At 32.8% G+C, this 20,214-nt stretch overlaps 2 protein-coding genes across 3 annotated transcripts; both read left to right on the top strand.

Moving 5' to 3' along the window:
* Positions 1-5,452: 5,452 nt before the first annotated feature.
* Positions 5,453-12,687, top strand: LOC111420529 (peroxin 6). Of its 2 annotated transcripts, XM_071196994.1 has the most exons (6): positions 5,453-5,785; positions 5,842-6,558; positions 10,947-11,170; positions 11,227-11,779; positions 11,839-12,429; positions 12,485-12,687. In XM_071196994.1, exons 1-6 carry the CDS (start codon positions 5,731-5,733, stop codon positions 12,634-12,636), a joined length of 2,292 nt encoding a protein of 763 aa, XP_071053095.1. In that variant the 5' UTR covers positions 5,453-5,730; the 3' UTR covers positions 12,637-12,687. The 2 variants fall into 2 exon arrangements, with proteins under 2 accessions (XP_071053095.1, XP_022909312.1); XM_023053544.2 differs by having other exon boundaries at positions 5,453-6,558.
* A 182-nt stretch (positions 12,688-12,869) lies between these two features.
* Positions 12,870-20,214, top strand: LOC111420519 (general transcription and DNA repair factor IIH helicase subunit Xpd). The gene is made up of 9 exons (XM_023053534.2): positions 12,870-12,973; positions 13,040-13,628; positions 13,688-13,908; positions 13,970-14,103; positions 14,156-14,513; positions 14,573-14,744; positions 19,228-19,506; positions 19,566-19,742; positions 19,804-20,214. The coding sequence occupies exons 1-9, from the start codon at positions 12,969-12,971 to the stop codon at positions 20,146-20,148; spliced, it is 2,280 nt and encodes a 759-aa protein (XP_022909302.1). The 5' UTR covers positions 12,870-12,968; the 3' UTR covers positions 20,149-20,214.

The following is a 20,214-nucleotide window of genomic DNA, read 5'->3' as shown; positions in this document are numbered from 1 at the left end:
CGATAGAGAAAATAGGGGTGGTGTATTTCTCCAACCCCATTCAAATCTCGCGACGCGTCCTTCGCGAGTATGCGCACTTTTGTCGATGACGTATTCACGGTGGTGAGTAATCGGGGAGATTAATTAAACGATCTTGGTTTAATAAGGCAATGATTATAATTTGATATAAAATAATTTTTGACAAAAAATAGTATAGATTTAAATGATTATTTTTAATTCATAAACAGTAGTAATGAATTTTAGATATTTACTAATTGTAAGATATTTATTAAGAAGAAATTCTTGAATCGATCAATTTTAGGAATACATAATTTAGTGGACGAAATGTAAATAAAGGTGGATGAACCGGTTAAACTGATGTCAATTAAAATGATATCATGCAACTTTATTTAGGAATAGTAGTTACGAGATATTTTTTATGCAAATTTATCCAGGGTAAATACCCAAACAGTGTGTATAAAAGTAATACCATTAAAAATATATCAGATTCCAAAAAAAATGAAGAGGAAGATGATGAGGACGTTGAAGATGAGGAATTGTCAACAATCAAAGACGTATTATCATTAGACGAATCTGCCGTAATTTAGATTAGATCAAGTTATTATCATTATTATCATCAAGCAGCCCTCTGCGTCCATTGTTGGACATAGATATTCTATTCTGTGCTGTCTGAATCCAATTGTTGGTCATTCTTTTGACGTCTGCGTCGTCTATTCGCTCGCGGTCTCCAGTCAAGCAACCGTTTTGTCCACTGCTCATTCTTCATTCGCGCGACATGACCCGCCCAGTTCCACTTAAGCTTTGCCACAATGTTGACCACATCATTTACGTCAGTTTGTCTTCATAGGTCTTCATTTCGTATGTAGTCCCTCAGAGTTAGACCCAAGATCGACCTCTCCATCTATCTTTGCCTTACTTGGACCCTCCTGTTAGTGGCTACCGTTAATGTTAAAGTTCTGGAGCCTTATGTCATAACCGGAAACACGCATTGATTGAAAGCCTTTCTTGGCCTTTTTTCTTGAAGATTTCTCTAAGTTTCCCGTAGGCTGCCCTGTTTGATTATCTCTCGATACGCGAACCATATAGCCAAGATATACATAGCTGTCAACCCTCTCAATCTCATTATCTCCAATGTTGATATTAGAGCTGGGAACAAGATTTATCATTAATTTTGATTTCTCCTCGTTGATATTTAGCCCGACTCTTGCACACACCTCCTTTAAGTCGTTCAGCATTAGTTTAATCTCTCCAAGGCTATCCGATATAAGTACTATATCGTCCGCGTAGCGCAAATTACTTAAACATTTGCAATCAATGTTTATGCATTGTTGGGTCCAATCCAGTTGTTTAAATGCACTTTGAGGACTGTGATGAACAATTTGGGTTCAACAGTGTATCGCCTTGTTTTGCTCACAATCAGTAACACCAGAGTATAACACCAGAGTTATACACCAAACGTGGCCAAAATGTATGACAAGGCGTCTTATCCTGCCTTCTCATTCAAATCAAGCTCGTACACTAGCACTGTTACAAGTGTGGGCACTTAATATCTTAATAATAATGATATATATTTTTAATTCACTAATTTATGGCAAACAATGTTCAACTTAGGAGTTAAACAAAATCAAATGATTGCATTTGAAAACTATTAATACAACGGGCTTGCTTTCCTTTGAAATTTGTTTATTTCTTGGTTAAATTGCTCTGGCGTTGAGTACGGATGGATTCCCTTGCTTTGTGTTTGAGTTGGAATGCTATGTGATTGGGTAGGGTTCCCAACACAACCCAACTGTATGTCAAGTTTAAACTATAAAGGATTAGATAGTCGTGGTGTTGGCTTATTTTGGGGTTCGGTTAACTTTCTTTGAACTCGTGTTAATATGTGGTTGAGTTGCTTTTGGGTTAGATTTGTTTTTTTTTTAAGTTGGGTTGGGTTAATTTGTGGTTTGGATGAATTGCCATGTATGGACTTCTTTTGTACTTGAATTGGTTTGCGGTGGAGTAGATTATTTTGTGGTTGAGTCCATTTGACGATGGATTGACTTGTTATTGGTTTAGTTTTTTTTTTACAAAGCAACCCCAATCAATCACGTGTAGAGTTTGAATTACAACCACTTGACTTGGAGTTGCTTAACCACTCTTGCTTTGAGGCTAGATGGCTTGCTTTAAAATCGAGTTACCTTCTGTTTGAATTTCTTTGGGCTCGAGTTGGCTTGCTGTAGAATTGGCTTTTTATAGAGTCGAGTTACTTCGTAGGTATTCTTCCGGTGTATTCTTTTCTGGTTGAATTGATTTGGTTTGAAAATGTCTTACTGTATGGTTAAGTTGTATTCGAGTCATGTTGGCTTGCTTTGTAATTGAAATAGGTTTGGGTTAGGTGAATTGGGTTGGATTTGTTTGAGGTAGAATCGAGCCTAATTTTGTGGTTGTGGTTCTTTAGAGTTGAGTTCCTTTGACAGTGAGTTGGATTGACTTGGACATTGTACTGACGTGTCAAGGTTTGAACTACAGACTTTTGTCTTGGATAAGATTTGATTTGTCGCCCTTAACACCAAAACTGAAAATTGTTTATATCTGCCAATTAATTGTGTAATTAACTACCTCATTACAGAGTCCTAAAATTTGTCAATACACAGCGTTAACAGCAATAACAGCGTTGTGGTCGTTGTTTATTGATCTTCTTCTTTCAACCAATCTCAAGCTTCGTTCTTAATTATTCTTTAGTTATTCACACAGATAATAATTCTGATCTAGTATAAGACGCAATAGAATCTTTACTTACCAACCTGTCATTATCGATAGTGATAACGACAGGTGATGATTTACAACTGGTTTTAATGGTATTACCGGTAGCAATAAATAATATACCCTTTTGCATTTAAGAGGAATATTTTACAACAACCAAAGATTTATCATTGTTGGTGATGTTTTCAAGGAAAACCTAACTTTCGGTTTTGATGTCAAACTATATGACTCTATATTACATATTATTATTCTCCGAACATACTATTCATCATAGATGATTATAGTTGCTGTGCATTTCTCTTTCCACTGAAAATGATTTATGATATTGTAATTATGAATGTAGTACCGTTCTTTTCCCTTCTTGGGCAACCGCAATCTGTATGGACCTAAATTAGGTTCTATCATGGGGAGAATATCAAGAAATTGAATTCTTAGAAGTTTCTATGGCGGCTGTGGAAGCCATGCTGAAAAGTGCCAGGTTGCCATACACTTACTAGACATTGAACTTCATACAGTTCTAGATGTACCATACGTTCTTCTACTTTTGTCCACGATACGATGGATCCATAGATGATTATGTCCAAACCTCGGTTTGGTACCGCCAAACTCAGTGGTTCTAACATCAGATATCCTTTAGCTCTATCGCGCAATATTCAAAGTGTTATAGTAATTAGACAATACTTACTCTCTACTAGTTTACCCATCTTCTTCATGTTTTAGTATCCAACAAATATTAAGACACCTAAAGAAATGACAATTTTTCCCATACAATGTTGTAATATTTGCAAATATTACTATTGGTTAGTCATTAATACCGGTAGAATAAGAAATCAATAGAAATAAATAATAATTTATTTATAATTAATGTTAACGATGTGCTAATTATACTCAGCAATAATTTTTTGTCAATCGCTATTGATAGTAATTTTTATCAGATTTTCTCAGATCTTCTGTGTCGATATATCAGATCTTCTCAGAAAATTAGGCATCACATCGCACAAGTCACCACAATGACGTGTGTTTAAAGATAGCTTTAAACATGATTATAAAGGTGTTCTGTTGCATAATGGGAATGCGCAATAAAAGTAATGATATTAAAATGGTTATCGATTTACCCAAATATCGTAAACACAACCAAAACGCTTTACTAAGTCGCCATGCATTTTAATACTATAATCAATTAAAAGAAATTGTCTAGTCATGTCACAGCAATATACCACGCTACTTTATTGATAACATGTTACAAGCTATCAATCATGAATCGATCGCATTGGCATGTATGTAAATTTTTTAAAAATTAAAAGAATCTTCCTTAATATCAAATCTTCTTTCTATTACATACACATATGTTGTATATGTAGTATTAAAACTTGTGCCTACCCATGTGTCAATTTGTATTTAACAACATTTCTTTTAACTACAGAGTATATAGGCATAGGCCTTAACCTCCTCTGGTAAGACTAACTCCACATCTTTGTGCACCAACTTCCACCAATTTACCACATGCTCTCCAGATTCTAACCACGTACGCAGATATTTCGGCAATGTAGCCAAAAGGCGTTTTCTCTCACCTAAGGTACATCGGAGGTACTTCCAAGGTACTTCCTCGAATTTTAGACCATTTTTCATGTATGGCTCCCCACACTTAAGAAGCAAATGCTCTTTGCGCTAGGATAAAAACAATATCCATTATTGCTTCACCTGTCGGATAACTCTTACGTTTATGCAAGATCGGATAGCTATAATCCAATGATATGAGACCCGGACGTCAAATCTGCAAACGGATTCATTTCGGATGCTTCACTTGCAAAAGACTATAGGTCATTTCAGCAAGAGTTCTAGGCTTTCTTTAGCTTTCAGCTATACGACCGTGTTGCTTCAGAGGTTCAAAACTAAATAGAATAAAGGTTTTTTAGGCAATATATTACGTTCCTCTGGCTGTACACAATATCGCTTCACTATAAAATGACTATTTTCATTATTTGCCATTGCGGGGCAAAGGTTAAGGCATAAAATCAAATGTGTTAGCAATGTATTATAAAAATTGAATTAATGAATTTCAAGAATAAGTTATCTTTTTCTATCTAAGCCCTAAATTAGTCCGAGTGACGACTTTTTTACACCTAATTGCCAAAGCTGAATCAGGATAATAAGTTCCAGAGTATTATTGGCTTATAGCAACGTTATCCCTAGAATACTCAACCTTAATCCTTAATCTCTGACTACTATGTTATGATTACTTCGGTTAAAACAAATTCTATTATCAACTTTTCATCATTGTTTTAATTAATAAGCAAGAGTTAACTTAAAAAAATCGCAATAAATAAAAAAAAATCCTTAAAGAGCCATTCCATATTTTAATCTCTAAGTGGCCAAGTCCCTGAAGACGGACCTGACTTTCTCAACGACTGAAACCGAAGGAATTTAAAATACAAATATTTTTGTCATACGCATAACGAAAATCCTAAACTGTCCTGATGTTTTACTGTTAAATTTGAATAATTTTTCAATACATTTTTTAATAATAAATATAACTTAGCTCGAACACCTGTTAGATGTTAGATAACAATTTGAAATCGTGGGCAAAACGAATAAAGTGATCCCAACATAATTTCGCAACTCTTTCTAATACAAACGATTCATATAAGTCGTTTTCTTTCTAATCGATATCAAAATCAAAAAGTTTCTAAACTCCTTATAGAATTTATAAAAAGTCATTGACTGTCAATTCAAAGTTCATAAAGTCAAAAACATAACCTCTCTTATCTAACCTAAAATGTAAAATCGAAGTACTTTTTCGATCAAAATAATTGTGTAATTTGTGGAAGTGCGTAGTGAAAGTGTATAAATAATGTTAAAGAATATCATCTTCACAAAGGAAAATAGTTGACACAAAAAATTATTTGATAGTTAATGAAAAATAGGAAATGGAAAAAATGTCTTCATACAAAATTTTAGATAACGCGTATATCCGGATTATATTTTATGTATCGAAGATTCGATTTAGAAATTTACCATCATTCTTTTTTCCTTTACACATGTACGTAGTTTACATGCAAATTTGTAAAAGAAGGAAATATTTTAATATAATTTCAGTGCCAGATAAATTAATCTTAAAATTATTAAGCGAACACTCGAATTTGTCGAATCATGATCATTTAAATTGCGTAATCGTTTCGAAAAGATATCAATTGGAAGTTGAATTGGGTGATTATGCCAGATTGGTGTCACATAACAAATTTAGAACTGCTCAAGTATTAGGTTTAGATATTAACTATAATAATATATACATTGGACACACTTTGCATCATAATTTAGTTAAAGATGGGATTACGAAATCAGCAAGAGTTTGTTTAATGAATGCATCAAATATACGAGTTGCAAACGAAGTAGAAATATGTATAAATAATTCCAGAAACGATTTCGGAAACCTCATTACAGATACGATTTTAAAAAACTATTTTCTTACTCCAAAAATTATTCGAATGGGTGATATTTTAACAATAAACATTCAAACTTACGCACCCGAATTTATTGTAAAAAATTTAAAAATTAAAGATGACCTTTACGTTAAATGCACTAAAATTAATGGAAGCCGAGAGTTTGAGTTACCTTATTTTTGTGTTTTTGGTAAAACTACAGTTAAACAATCCGCTCATGTTATGGAATTTATACCAAGAAAAGAACAAATTATTAGTTTTCAATCAAATAATATTGAAAATGTGGAAGAAAATTTAAATACTGCTTACCCTGAAGGATTTCAAACTAGATTTTCTTCATTGGAAAAAGCTATTACACCATTTTTAAAGAAAAGTAAGACTTTCTTAGTTTAATAATGATTCAAACATTAATTCATTGAAATTTTTTTATTATAAATAAATCTTTTGTATTTAAAGAGGTGTTTGAATACCTCTTTAAAGGTATTTAAAGAGGTATTTACCTCTAGTATTAGTTAGGCTATATTAGCTTAAAAAAGGCATGAATATTAAATAAATTATTTACCTCTGTGGTACTTATTATATTTTGTTTGTAATTAAATAGTTGTTGAAGTTTGTTGGTTTAAATTTGATTGATTATGTTAAAAAGAAGATTATGGTCATTCACCAATGATTAATGATTTTACACTGATTTCAGTCTAATTTTAAACTTGGTATTACTTATAACTACCATACCATATTCGAAATAAACGTAATTCTATCTTGTTGGGTTGTATTTTTAGTTGATTTGTGTTGTAGTCGTTTCTTTGAAATAATATGTGAGATCTTGGATATTTATCCAATTTATGTACACAAAATACTTTGTACGACATCAAAGTGAAATATTTGTCATGGTGTATACAGGGTATTAGAGGTTTGCTTGTCAGAAACTTACACTCTCTTGAGTCTTCTTACTAAATTGGAATTCTTAAGAAGCTATGTATCTATGTTGCCATTTGTCATCAATTTCTACATTAAGGTCCCTAGGAAGATCATTCTGGCGAGAGTACCAGGGTGCATCAACTGAGTTGCTTAATACTAAGACTACGCTTTTGCTAATTCAATTGCAAAGTTAAATTTCTTACAGCTAAACCTCTTTCAGTAATTGCTTGTAAAGGAGCAGTTCGTTATATGGTTTGCTTATCAGAAACTTACACTCTCCTCTTGAGTCTTCTTATTAAATTGGAATTGTTAAAAAGTTACGTATCTATGTTGCCATTTGTGAACAATTTTTACATTAAGGTCCCTAGGAAGATCATTATGGTGAGAGTACCAGGATGCATTAACTGAGTTGCTTAATACTAAGACTACACTTTTGCTAATTCAATTGCAAAGTTAAATTTCTTACAGCTAAACCTGTTTCAGTAACTGCTTGTAAAGGAGCAGTTTGTTATATGGTTTACTTATCAGAAACTTGCACTCTCCTCTTGAGTCTTCTTACTAAATTGGAATTCTTAAGAAGTTACGTATCTATGTTGCCATTTGTCAACAATTTCTACATTAAGGTCCCTATGAAGATCTTTCTTGCGAGAGTACCTGGGTGCATTGACTGAGTTGCTTAATATTAAGACCATGCTTTTGATAATTCAATTCCAAAGTCAAATTTCTTACAGCTAAACCTGTTTCAGTAACTGCTTGTAAAGGAGCAGTTTGTTATATGGTTTACTTATCAGAAACTTGCACTCTCCTCTTGAGTCTTCTTACTAAATTGGAATTGTTAGGAAGTTATGTATATCTATGTTGCCATTTGTCAATAATTTCTACATTAAACTCCCTATGAAGACCATTCTTGCGAGAGTACTAGGATGCATCGACTGAGTTGCTTAATACTAAGACTATGCTTTTGATAATTCAATTCCAAAGTTAAATTCCTTACAGCTAAACCTGTCTCAGTAACAGTAAATACTTGTAAAGGAGCAGTTTATTATATGGTTTGCTTATCAGAAACTTACACTCTCCTCTTGAGTTATCTTACTAAATTGGAATTGTTAAAAGTTATGTATCTGTGTTGCCATTTGTCAATAATTTCTACATTAAACTCCCTATGAAGACCATTCTTGCGAGAATACTAGGATGCATCGACTGAGTTGCTTAATACTAAGACTATGTTTTTGATAATTCGATTCCAAAGTTAAATTTCTTACAGTAAACATCTTTCAGTAACTGCTTGTAAAGGAGCAATTTATCATATGGTTTGCTTATCAAAAACTTACACTCTCCTCTTGAGTCTTCTTACTAAATTGGAATTGTTAAGAAGTTGTTATCAGTTGCCATTTGTTAACAATTTCTACATTAAGGTCCATATGAAGACCATTCTTGCGAGAGTACCAAGATACATCGACTGAGTTGCTTAATATTAAGACTACGCTTTTGATAATTTAATTCCAAAGTTAAATTTGTTACAGCTAAACCTGTTTCAGTAACTGCTTGTAAAGGAGCAGTTTGTTATATGCAGAATTTGGATTTCTTTTCTTTTTATAGGCTTTTTCTTAGGGATATTTCGTTTGTGTGTATCTATAATCCTTGGTACTTAGCCGATGGTCGAGTAATTTTTTCAAAAATCAAATTGATGGAAAAGAATAAAATCAACTTCTTCCATCATAGACTTTAATCTTTCTTACTTTCTTGTACAATTTTAAAATTACATTCGACAGAGAAATGAGTGAAAAATGGTTTTTTCGACTTTGGTATCATTGTCACCTTCACCAGTTCTTGCATCTTAGGTACATACTCCATTCTAAAAGATGTATTGATAAGATTGGTCATCTTAATAATAGCTTTCTATGGAAGTTGTTTCATAATATTCGACTGTATGAATTTTTGGAGACCTAATCTCAGAAATATTATTCTTTGCTCCCTACTTCCAATGGGACTAAGAGATCAAGCAATTGCTCGAAACCATCAATCTTGAACTCTACCAGTCTGTTCGCTTAATGTCAAATTTAGATTGCAAAATCATTTTATGCGAACAGTATTGACGAATAACTTGAGTTTATACCTCATGTGTCTTCAAGAGTCTCCAAGTTTGTGTCTTTCACTTATTCCTATTTCACAAATTATATAGAAGTCTATGAGATCACAACTTTTGTTTCGATCTGTTGCATTTTGCTTTCTACTTGATACCCCTTTCCCCTTAATTATTGTTAATGTAAGTTTACCACGATGTGTGTTATATTAAAGTTTTCACACACTGCGAATTTGTGTTACGGCACCTTTAGGAAGATAGATATGATCCATTCTTGTGACATGCCTTTGTTTGAACATAAAGCTGTGATTGTAACATTACAAATTCTTCCGTCTTTTACCGTATTATTTGGTCTTCCTTTGTAAAATGAGTTTCAGCAATTAGATAAATACCAGATTCATCTACTATACTATACTGGTCTGCAATTCTGGTGCTACAGCAATTCATTTACATTCTATTCAACATTTCTTGCTGAAGAGCCATTGAAACATTAGGCTCGATATTCCAAATTTGATATTAGCTCTTTCGCCAATTAGTCTAGGATACAAAGTTTTTTTTATGTGTTTACTTTTTCTTTTTCTGCTGCTCATTAGCTACAATACAATAAACTTTTGGTAGATAGCCGAGTGACCTTTACCTGTATGAACATATTTTGGTTTGTCATATTGCGCTATTAAGCGTTTTTCTGTACATCTGATTCACCTTGATTCTTTTGAGCATTATTTTTGTCTATGCCCTTATCTGTCTTAAGGTCCATTCCGTAATCTCTCTGTGAATTCTTTGATCCATAGAACTAGGGAATTTAGTTATGACTTTTCTTCCTGAATATCTGAACGTTCTCTTCATATATCACCTATCCAAACAAATTTAATATTTAAAGATGTATTGGATGAGAACGGAGTTGACCAGTGTCAATTATGTTTCCAATGATAATGGCGTGATATTACAAAATGTCAATTCATGTCTTACACCACAGTCTTACACAAATAAAACAAACATTATAAACCACACCTATCAACTCGAAAATAGGAGTCTGATATGTGAGTTCGAAATTAAAAACTTGGGACTTTGCAAATATTTCGTAGATGGTCTGAAACGGATTATTCTTACTATTAAAAGTACTTGCTAGTTTACTTGTAACCTCAATCAAGGCGCTCTATCATGCATTCTTGAGAATCGGATTGAAAGACTGTGTTGTCGTCATAACATCCTTGCAGCTGAGAAAATGTGAAGGAAAATGGAGTCATCGTGAATGCTTTATCGCTTGAATATAACATACGTACCGTCAAAGAACAAACGCTGATTAAGGACTGCACTCTCCTAGGAATAAAATAATGCACACTGCCAATGAGATACAGAGCTTCAACCAACACCTTTAGATTTCTATCAGTCTATTACCATTTTGTCTTTCAAATTAAAAAAAAATGCTATACATAGAATTGCTATACTTATGGAAACTTTATTGGGAAAACAATCCAGGCAATAATGGCACTTCTTTGTCTTACTTCTTGTCTCCCTTTAAGCCCATAAGTTCTTCAACTTTTTGTTTTCTCTTTGGAAATATTCAATTGAGTAACTGTTCTGTGGAGAAATAATCGTTGACGCCGTTCTTAGTCAAAATATTAACTAAAAAAATTTTTCTGATGATGTACTTGACAACCATCAACGATAAACTTTTGCAACCTTGAAAAAAATTAATTTGTGTATTCTAATTCTTGGTAATAATCTTGAAAATGTTATAACCCTTTTTTTTCTTACAGAAAAATTAAAATTATCACCAATTTTTCTTATCCACGGTAATAAAGGATCGGGCAAAAACTTTTTAGTACAAGCATTAGCTGATAAACTAGGATTAAGCGTTTATAAAGACTTTGGGAACGAACTTTCTTTACCTACCTACACTCAAACTGAAACCTTAATAAAAAATACATTTCTTCGAGCAAAACTTTCCGCGCCATGTATTTTTATTCTAGACAATTTCGAAGTAGGTTTGCTCCATTTAGAATCTTCATTAAATATTAAATTTCATTTTTCTTTTAGAGTTTCGGTAAAAATTCTGAAGGCCAATTCGATTTGCGTATTGTAAACTATCTAAAAACCCAATTACAAACGCTTCAAAGTAGTTTGAATCCGGTCATTCTGATTTGTTTAAGTAATTCAAAAGATTTACAACCGGATTGTAGTCGAATCTTTTTGGAAACGTTCGATTTTGGTTCTTTAAATCAAGAAGAACGATGTAGCGTATTAGAATGGTTAATTAAAGTACAATTTGGGATTCAAAAAGATGTTGATTGTAATGATATTAGTGGAAAAACTCATGGATTTTTATTTGAAGATCTTAAAGCATTGGTTTATTATTCTTATAAAAATGCTTATGAAAAGAATCGAAACGAAATGATTTCTGATGATTTTTATAAAGCTTTGGATATTTTACAAGCAAATTACACCGAAAGTCTTGGAGCACCAAAAGTACCTAAAGTACAATGGTCCGATGTTGGTGGGTTAACTGACGTTAAAGAAGAAATTATAAAAACTATAAATCTTCCATTAAAACATCCGAAACTTTTAAAAACGTCGGGATTAAAAAGATCAGGTACTTAAAAAAGTTTTATTTTAGTTTCTTTTACTAAATTTTTGTCTAAACTTTTAAAGGAATTTTATTATATGGACCCCCTGGAACCGGAAAAACTTTAATAGCAAAAGCAGTCGCTACAGAATGTGGTTTATGTTTTTTATCAGTGAAAGGGCCCGAATTACTCAACATGTACGTTGGCCAATCAGAGCAAAACGTTAGAGAGGTTTTTGAAAGAGCTCGAGAAGCATCACCATGCATTATTTTCTTTGATGAATTAGATTCTTTGGCCCCAAATAGAGGATTATCAGGTGATTCTGGAGGCGTCATGGACCGAGTTGTATCCCAACTTTTATCCGAAATGGACGGATTAAACGAGGAAGCCACTATCTTTATTATAGGAGCTACAAACCGTCCAGATTTAATTGACCCAGCTCTTTTAAGACCTGGAAGATTCGATAAATTGTTGTATGTAGGTCCCGCACAAGATGTTCCATCAAAAACAAGCGTTTTAAAAGCTTTAACACGCAAATTTAATTTGGATGAAGACGTTAATTTGGAAAATATTGTTGAAAAATGTCCAAAGAATATTTCTGGAGCTGATTTTTATGGGTTGTGCTCTTCGGCTTGGTTGTCCGCCGTTAGAAGGTTAATTAAGAAAATTGAGGAAGGTTTGTTTATTTGATTTGTTACTATACATAAGTATATTAATTAAATTATTTGTAGGAAGGCGAAAAGTGGAAGAGTTGAGTCATGAGGATGTTATTGTTAATTCTGAAGATTTTAAAGTTGCTGCTAAAACGATAAAGCCATCAATAAGTCCTAAAGATTTAATGTATTTTGAAAAATTAAAGCTAGAGTTTAGTGCTAAGAAATGAAATTATTGAAGTGATTTAAATTAACTTTGACAATAAATTTATGACAGTTAATTGGATTTTTTTTCAGACATATTTTAAATTAATCTTTATATTAAATTAATGCATTAACAATGAAGTTTTTAAGAGATTTTATATAAATATCTCAATAAATTATATTTGCAACAATTTTTCTTAAAATTAAATTATTAAATACAGAAATCTGTTTTATCATTATCAACAACTTTAACATTTGACATATCAAAACAGCATTTCTAACCTATCTAAACTTTAATTAAATATATAAATATAATAAATTAATAATAGTAAATAAAGTTTAAATGTGAATTAACACCATGAAGTAAGTACATATTACTTACAATTAATAATAAACGAACTTAATCTCGTTTTGTTTTAATTTTTTTAGGTTAAGTGTAGATGATTTAATAGTTTACTTCCCCTATGATTACATTTATCCCGAACAATACGCTTATATGTGCGAATTAAAACGGGCTCTAGATGCAAAAGGTCACTGTCTGTTAGAAATGCCTTCTGGTACAGGGAAGACGGTAACATTACTCTCTCTGATTGTCGCTTACATGTTGGAACATCCTCATGATGTGCGTAAATTGATTTATTGCTCACGTACTGTACCGGAAATCGAAAAAGTAATTGAAGAGTTAAAAAAGTTACTTAATTATTATGAAAAACAGGATGGGGTTTATCCTAGATTGACAGGATTAGTTTTAAGTTCAAGAAAAAATATGTGTGTTCACCCAGAAGTTAGTAAAGAAAGGGAGGGAAAAATTGTTGATGGAAGATGTCATGCTTTAACAGCAAGTTATATTAGGGAGAGACATAATTATGATGATACTACACCTATTTGTGGATACTTTGAAGAGTTTAGTATTGAAGGGAAAGAAAGTATCATTCCTTATGGAGTTTATAATATAGATGATTTGAAAGATTTTGGTAGGGAAAGGGGTTGGTGTCCTTATTTTTTATCCAGATATGCTGTAGGTTTAATATACCTTTTTAATTTTTCCATACAATTTAAAAAAAATCTTGATTTTAGATTACATATGCTAATATTGTTGTATACAGTTATCACTACTTGTTAGATCCAAAAATAGCGGAAGTAGTATCAAAAGAATTAACCAGGGAATCAGTGGTGATTTTCGATGAAGCTCACAATATTGATAATGTTTGTATTGATTCAATGAGTGTTAAAATTCACAGAAGAATAATTGACAAATCTATAGCAAATATACAAGTTTTAGAAAAATCTGTCGCAAAGTAAATTTATTATTTTCTTAACTCTCATTGCAAGTAGAATTTAATTTTGTAATATTTTTAGAATGAGAGATGAAGATCAAAAAAGATTACAGGAGGAATACCAAAGACTTGTTGAAGGTCTTAGAGATGCTAGTGTTGCTAGAGAAACTGATGTAATTTTAGCAAATCCAGTATTACCAGATGATATTCTAAATGGTAAAATTTATTTGCTGAATCACAATCTTAAAATTAATGATTTATTTTACAGATGTGGTTCCTGGTAATATAAGAAACGCAGAACACTTTATAAGTTTCTTAAAAAGATTTGTAGAGTATCTAAAAACTCGTCTTCGTGTTCAACATGTAGTCCAAGAATCTCCAGCTGGATTTTTAAAAGATGTTCAAAGTAAAGTATGCATTGAACGTAAGCCATTAAAATTTTGTGCAGAGAGATTAGCTTCTCTATTGAGAACTTTAGAGATATCCGATTTAACCGATTTTAGTCCTTTGGTTCTTATAACGCATTTAGCAACGTTAGTTTCGACTTACACAAAAGGATTTACTATAATTGTTGAACCATTTGATGACAAAACTCCAACAGTATCGAATCCTATTTTACATTTTAGGTTGGTATTAAATTAATTGTTTGTAAAAAGTGTTTACTTTTATTCATTTATTTTTGTAGTTGTTTAGATTCATCAATAGCTATTAAACCAGTTTTTGATCGATTCCAAACGGTCGTTATAACTTCAGGTACACTTTCTCCACTTGATATGTACCCGAAAATTTTAAATTTTCACCCAGTTATTATGTCATCATTTACAATGACTCTTGCAAGACCTTGTTTATTACCAATGGTTTGTAAATATTTCTTACTATAGAAATAGTTTTATATGAAAATTACCATTTAATTAAAAAAGTATTTTGATTTAACTTTAACTTAACAAAACACTCTATGTATAAAATCTCTAGTAATTCACGAAACATAATTACGTTATACATATACACAGTGTCAATTAATTATCGTATCCGACGTCGTCATTGCAAGTATGCAACCAATGTCACAGTATTGGTATTGCACTACGCAAATCGCGTATTGTGTTGCATACTTGCAATGATGACGTTGGGTACGTTGATGACGATAATTAATTAACACTGTAGTTATTTTGCTTGTTGATGCTGTACTTTGAGACATGTGATTTATAATATTGTTTGTGTATAGGTATACTCTTATTACTATCGCAATATCCTCAAAAATATGCTCTGAAATAAGGAAGGTAAAAAAAAGTCTTCAATAGATGTTGGCGCGTTAGAAAAACCTATGAATAAGATTGCACATAAATTTTGAAGGGTAATCTTTGTTTGTGGTAATTAAAGTGTGTATTTTTTAAAATGAATAAGTTAATCAAGAAAACCAGAAATTTAAATGATGATCAACCAAGTACGATCAAAGCTAAACATCATGATCATGAAGATACTTTGTCTGAAGCCCCCAAAAGCAGATCTGCATTTCAAGATATACAGCGCCAAAACAACAAGCGTAAAGCTAATTGGACTTGCAAATATTGTGGCGAATATTTACGGTTTGGGTTCATTGCCAAACTAATTTGCCTCTATGTGCAGAAATAATGGAGTATATGTCTATGTGTTATTTGCAATCAGCAACTGTCAAATGAAAGTATGAAACCGTCAAGCATTTAGCCACACTTCATTCTGAGTATTCTGATAAGCCAATTAACTTTCTTGCTGATAAGAAAAAACAATTGATGGCTATTCAAAAAAAAAAAATAAAAAATGCACGGAGAACTAGCAAGTTAAAGCTAAAGCAAAAAAAGCAAATTTCTTTCCTTGCAAGTAGATGAAATGCAAAAGTTTTACGAGAAAACTTTTTGTTTTATAAAAGGCTACCGACAAGAACGACCCCATATGAGATTTTTAAGCTTACCAATGACTTTGTCCCTGGTCACGGTATTGATTGGATGAAGTGCGTTAGTCTAAGTAGCGACGGAGTACGTGCAATGACAGGCGGTCATATTTGTTTAAACAAATTCAAGAATTAGCTATTAATTATGTAACAGTGTTTGGATGCACTGTAGTATCCATAGACAAGCGTTGGTGGTAAAAGGCTTTCCTTTAAATTTAAACATAACTTTGGACTAACTACATAAAATCTCGTCCAGAGAGGAAACGTTTTAAAACGTCTATTTCAGCTAAAAGACGAAGCTTTGTTATTTCTGAATGAACACCAACTATCTAAGAAAGATGCTATTTTTCCATTTTCCTTCGATTCCTCGATTTCGAGTGGTTAATAAAAGTAGCTTATTTGTGCGATAAATTTGCTACATTCTAGTTTTCTAGGTTTACATCTAGAAACACTATCAGTTTTAATTCAAAAACATTTTTCGGGGCTAATCGCGAACAAAAAAGTTTGGGAAACGCTGTTCCAGAAGATTGAAACTTAGCTTACATCAGTTCAATCTTCAAAAAAAGAAAGGTTGTGCCAAAATTATCGAGGCATAAATGTTAGTAGGGCAGTTAGAAATGGCAACGTCTTAAAAAATAAGATTAAAATGCAGTAGACTTGTGTTGATGTTTTCGTCGTCCAACAAGTAATTGAAAAACGCAAAGCGAAGGATTTGCCACCCACTTAGTCTTCATAGATCTAGAAAAGGCCTACGATACGGTGCTCACGAATAAGTTTTTTGAGATCGTGACGAAGTCATTAGTAGGGTGAATATTCGGTCCATTTGGAACATTTATAGGGACCGTAGGAGTGTCATTAAGATTGGAAACTCGATATCTGACTCCTTTTCGACAAGCAGGGGTGCAGCCTATGTACGTTATTTAAAATATACATCCAGGAAGCGCTGAAAACATGGAGAAGACAAATCTTGAAAATGGGTATAGAAATGGATGATCAAAGTCTGACAACCCTTTTTTTTTGCTGGTGACCAAGTTGTTGTAGCAAATGAAGAATATATTGACTTTGTATTCAGGTAATTCATGGAAGAATATCGGAAGTGGGGACTTAATACCAATATGGATAACCACAATATATGATAATGAAAGAAATAATGTAAGGAGTAGCTGTTACTTTGACGTGTGTGTATGCAATTATTAATTTGGCCAAAGACATGGAAATAAAAGAAAATTTAATGTTTAATCCTCTTCTCCAACTCGAACTCTTCTTTGTTTCTCTCATCAACTGGAACTCTCCCAATTGATCCAGGACTGACTCTCCAGTTCTTCTCAACAAATATACATAACTAAAAACTTCTCTCTGAACTCTCCAAGGAACTTCTCCAAGAGAAAACTCTTGTTCTTCTTCCCGTCTAAGATTTTAAACCCTTTCGTTCCGTGCACTCTTAATCTAAACAATCGTTTCCATTGACCGAACAACTCGGACAGTCGAAAACGTTCCGCATTAAACTAAAGTAGGGGAGAAATCATATAGAAAATCTTTTTCAAAATAATAGAGCAAAAATTTGAAAATCAAAGACACCAATCAATTAATAATTTTCTTCGCTTTTCTTTCTCCACTCCATGCTTGCACGACAAATGACAATTTTATGCAAAAAACGTTTTTCTATAGAAAGCCTTTCTATGAAAGCATTTTCTATGGCAAAAGTAAAATGCGCACCCACAGTTGGTTTGCAAAAAAAAACTTCCCTTTCTTCTTCAAAACAAGTTCGAAGCAATTAAGAAATGCGAACTCATATTGCTTATTGATCAACATTCATTCACACCTTTGAACCCAACGTACAGAGTTTTCTGAAGCTTAACTTCTTTCTGATGATTGAGTAAATACTTCCATAGTTGACACCAAATTCTTCCGAAATTTTAACCGAACCCGCGATTCGCTACAATAACATGAGTGATCCTCAACTACAAATAAACAATAAAATAGAAAGGTGCAAGAAATATAGATATTTGGACAGCAAAATTTCCGAAAAAGGAACATCTGGTACAAATATCCAGAACAGGGTGCAACAAGGTCGAAAAAGTGTTTGTATGCTAAATTTTTTATTGTGATCAAATGAAATGAAGCTAAATTGGATATGTACCTCAACATAGAAGAAGGGGAAGTAGACGAAATATATCCTGGATTCACGGGATCAGACAGACTATGACTGATCGAGTCTTTCCAGAAGAGGGATGGAGGAATAGAAATGGCGATCGGAATGCGGGATGCGGCAGAGGCTGTAAGAACTCCACGATACTCCTCCCTTTTTATATAAATAAAATTTATTTTACAGGAAACAGCTACATTTCTACAAAGTATTAATACATTTCTACAAATTATTTCTATATAATTTCCTTCTTTTATGATACATTTTTCCCAACGTTATAGTAATTTGTTCATTCCGTTCTCGTAAAATGAAGTTGGACGCGTATTTAACCAGTTGTGCATTTGATCGTTGATCTCAAATCGCTTGGCTCCAAGTGCTTCTTTGAGAGGTCCAAACGATGTGAAAATCGCATGATGATAAGTCTAGACTGTATTTTTTGCGTCGATACTGGTTGCGTTGATGGCCTAACGTCCGTGTAAAAAATCTACCAATAGCATACCCACTTTTTGAGACTAGAGCAAAGAACTGTGACCAACAATTTACCCGCAAACAATCGAGTTTTGGCTTTTATGGAGATTTCTTCGCTTTTCTTTTTCCACTCCATGCTTACTCGACAAATGTCAATTTTATGCAAAAAACCTTCTGCCATGGAAAACTTTTCTATGAAAGCATTTGCATTCTTACAGTTGGTTTGCAAAAAAAAATCCCTTCTTCAAAACAAGTTCGAAACCATTAAGAAATGCGAACTCGTGCTGCTTTTTGGTCATCATTCAGCAACCTTGGAATCCAACATGCTGGGATTTTTCTGAACCTCAACTTCGTTCTGATGATTAATTGAACACTTCTATAGCTGACTAGCTAACGAAATTTTAAGTACTGAGAACTCAATCTGCTGCTAGGGCGATGGAGATGCGCTTGATTTACAACACGTTCATGGATTTACTTCAATTCGTTGCACCAAACCAACTTTTAACCATGAAAGGGCAGCTTCCCCGAACTGGGCATACAATCTGCGGTAAATTTCGGCTGGTTCCACGAACCCGAAAATGAGATTTTTTTTTAAATTGAGAATCCCTTTTAAACCTTATTAGCTCACCAGTATATAAGTTTTCATAAGTAATCATTAACCTCACCCCATCTAAAGATCGTAAAAGATAATGAATGCATTAAATTTTATAGTAATTGATATAAATGGTAAATTTTATATAAAACTTTACTTAAAATTAAAAATTTAATTTCAATTAGTAGTTTACGTTTGTTTACTCCGTAGATAGTTTCAAAAGGAAACGATCAAGTGGCGATATCCTCAAAGTTTGAAACTCGTGAAGATATCGCAGTAATTAGAAATTACGGTCAACTTCTCGTAGAGGTTGCCACAAACGTCCCCGATGGTGTAGTTTGCTTTTTTACTTCTTATTTATACTTGGAATCGGTCGTAGCAAGTTGGTACGATCAAGGTGTAATCGACAATTTACAAAAACATAAATTACTTTTTATCGAAACTCAAGATTCGGCTGAAACTAGTTTCGCCCTTATGTATTATATCAAGGTAAAAAGCAATCTAAACGTATTTTTAATTAAAATGAATTACTTTTGAATTATTTTAAGGCTTGTGAATCAGGTAGGGGAGCAGTTTTATTATCGGTAGCTCGAGGAAAAGTATCCGAAGGAGTTGATTTTGATCATCATTTAGGACGAGCGGTTTTAATGTTTGGAATTCCATACGTTTACACTCAATCGAGAATCTTAAAAGCTCGCTTAGATTATTTAAGAGACCAATTCCAGGTAAAACAAATTTAATTTAATCCAAATCTTTTATAATTAAATTTATTCTCAACATTTTTAGATAAGAGAAAACGATTTTTTAACGTTTGATGCAATGAGACACGCCGCGCAGTGCGTTGGTCGTGCTATTCGTGGAAAAACCGATTACGGTATCATGATATTTGCAGATAAAAGATTTTCCAGGTCAGATAAAAGATCGAAACTGCCGAAATGGATTCAGGAGCATTTAAAAGATTCGTTGTGTAACCTTTCAACCGAAGAAGCAATTCAAATTGCCAAAAGATGGTTAAGACAAATGGCTCAACCTTTTACTAGAGAGGATCAACTTGGAGTTTCACTTTTAACATTGGAACAGTTGGAAAGCATGGAAGCAAGTAAAATCGAGAAGCAAGCACAACAAAATTAATTGTCATAAACTTGTGAATTGAATTAAATGAAAGAATGTTTAGTATTAATAAATATTTTTTAAGTA

The sequence above is a fragment of the Onthophagus taurus genome, chromosome 1 (assembly GCF_036711975.1).
Source record: "Onthophagus taurus isolate NC chromosome 1, IU_Otau_3.0, whole genome shotgun sequence".
Lineage (NCBI taxonomy): Eukaryota > Metazoa > Arthropoda > Insecta > Coleoptera > Scarabaeidae > Onthophagus > Onthophagus taurus.
This window is presented reverse-complemented; position numbering and strand designations above follow the sequence as displayed.

Coding starts and splice junctions, on each gene's coding strand:
- LOC111420529 (XM_023053544.2), top strand. CDS start 5,673: ATGGAAAAAATGTCTTCATACAAAATTTTAGATAACGCGTATATCCGG. Junction 11,171..11,226: donor TTATTCTAGACAATTTCGAA/GTAGGTTTGCTC, acceptor TTTTTCTTTTAG/AGTTTCGGTAAAAATTCTGA. Junction 11,780..11,838: donor GTCGGGATTAAAAAGATCAG/GTACTTAAAAAA, acceptor AAACTTTTAAAG/GAATTTTATTATATGGACCC.
- LOC111420519 (XM_023053534.2), top strand. Junction 13,629..13,687: donor ATTTTTTATCCAGATATGCT/GTAGGTTTAATA, acceptor TCTTGATTTTAG/ATTACATATGCTAATATTGT. Junction 13,909..13,969: donor TTAGAAAAATCTGTCGCAAA/GTAAATTTATTA, acceptor TAATATTTTTAG/AATGAGAGATGAAGATCAAA.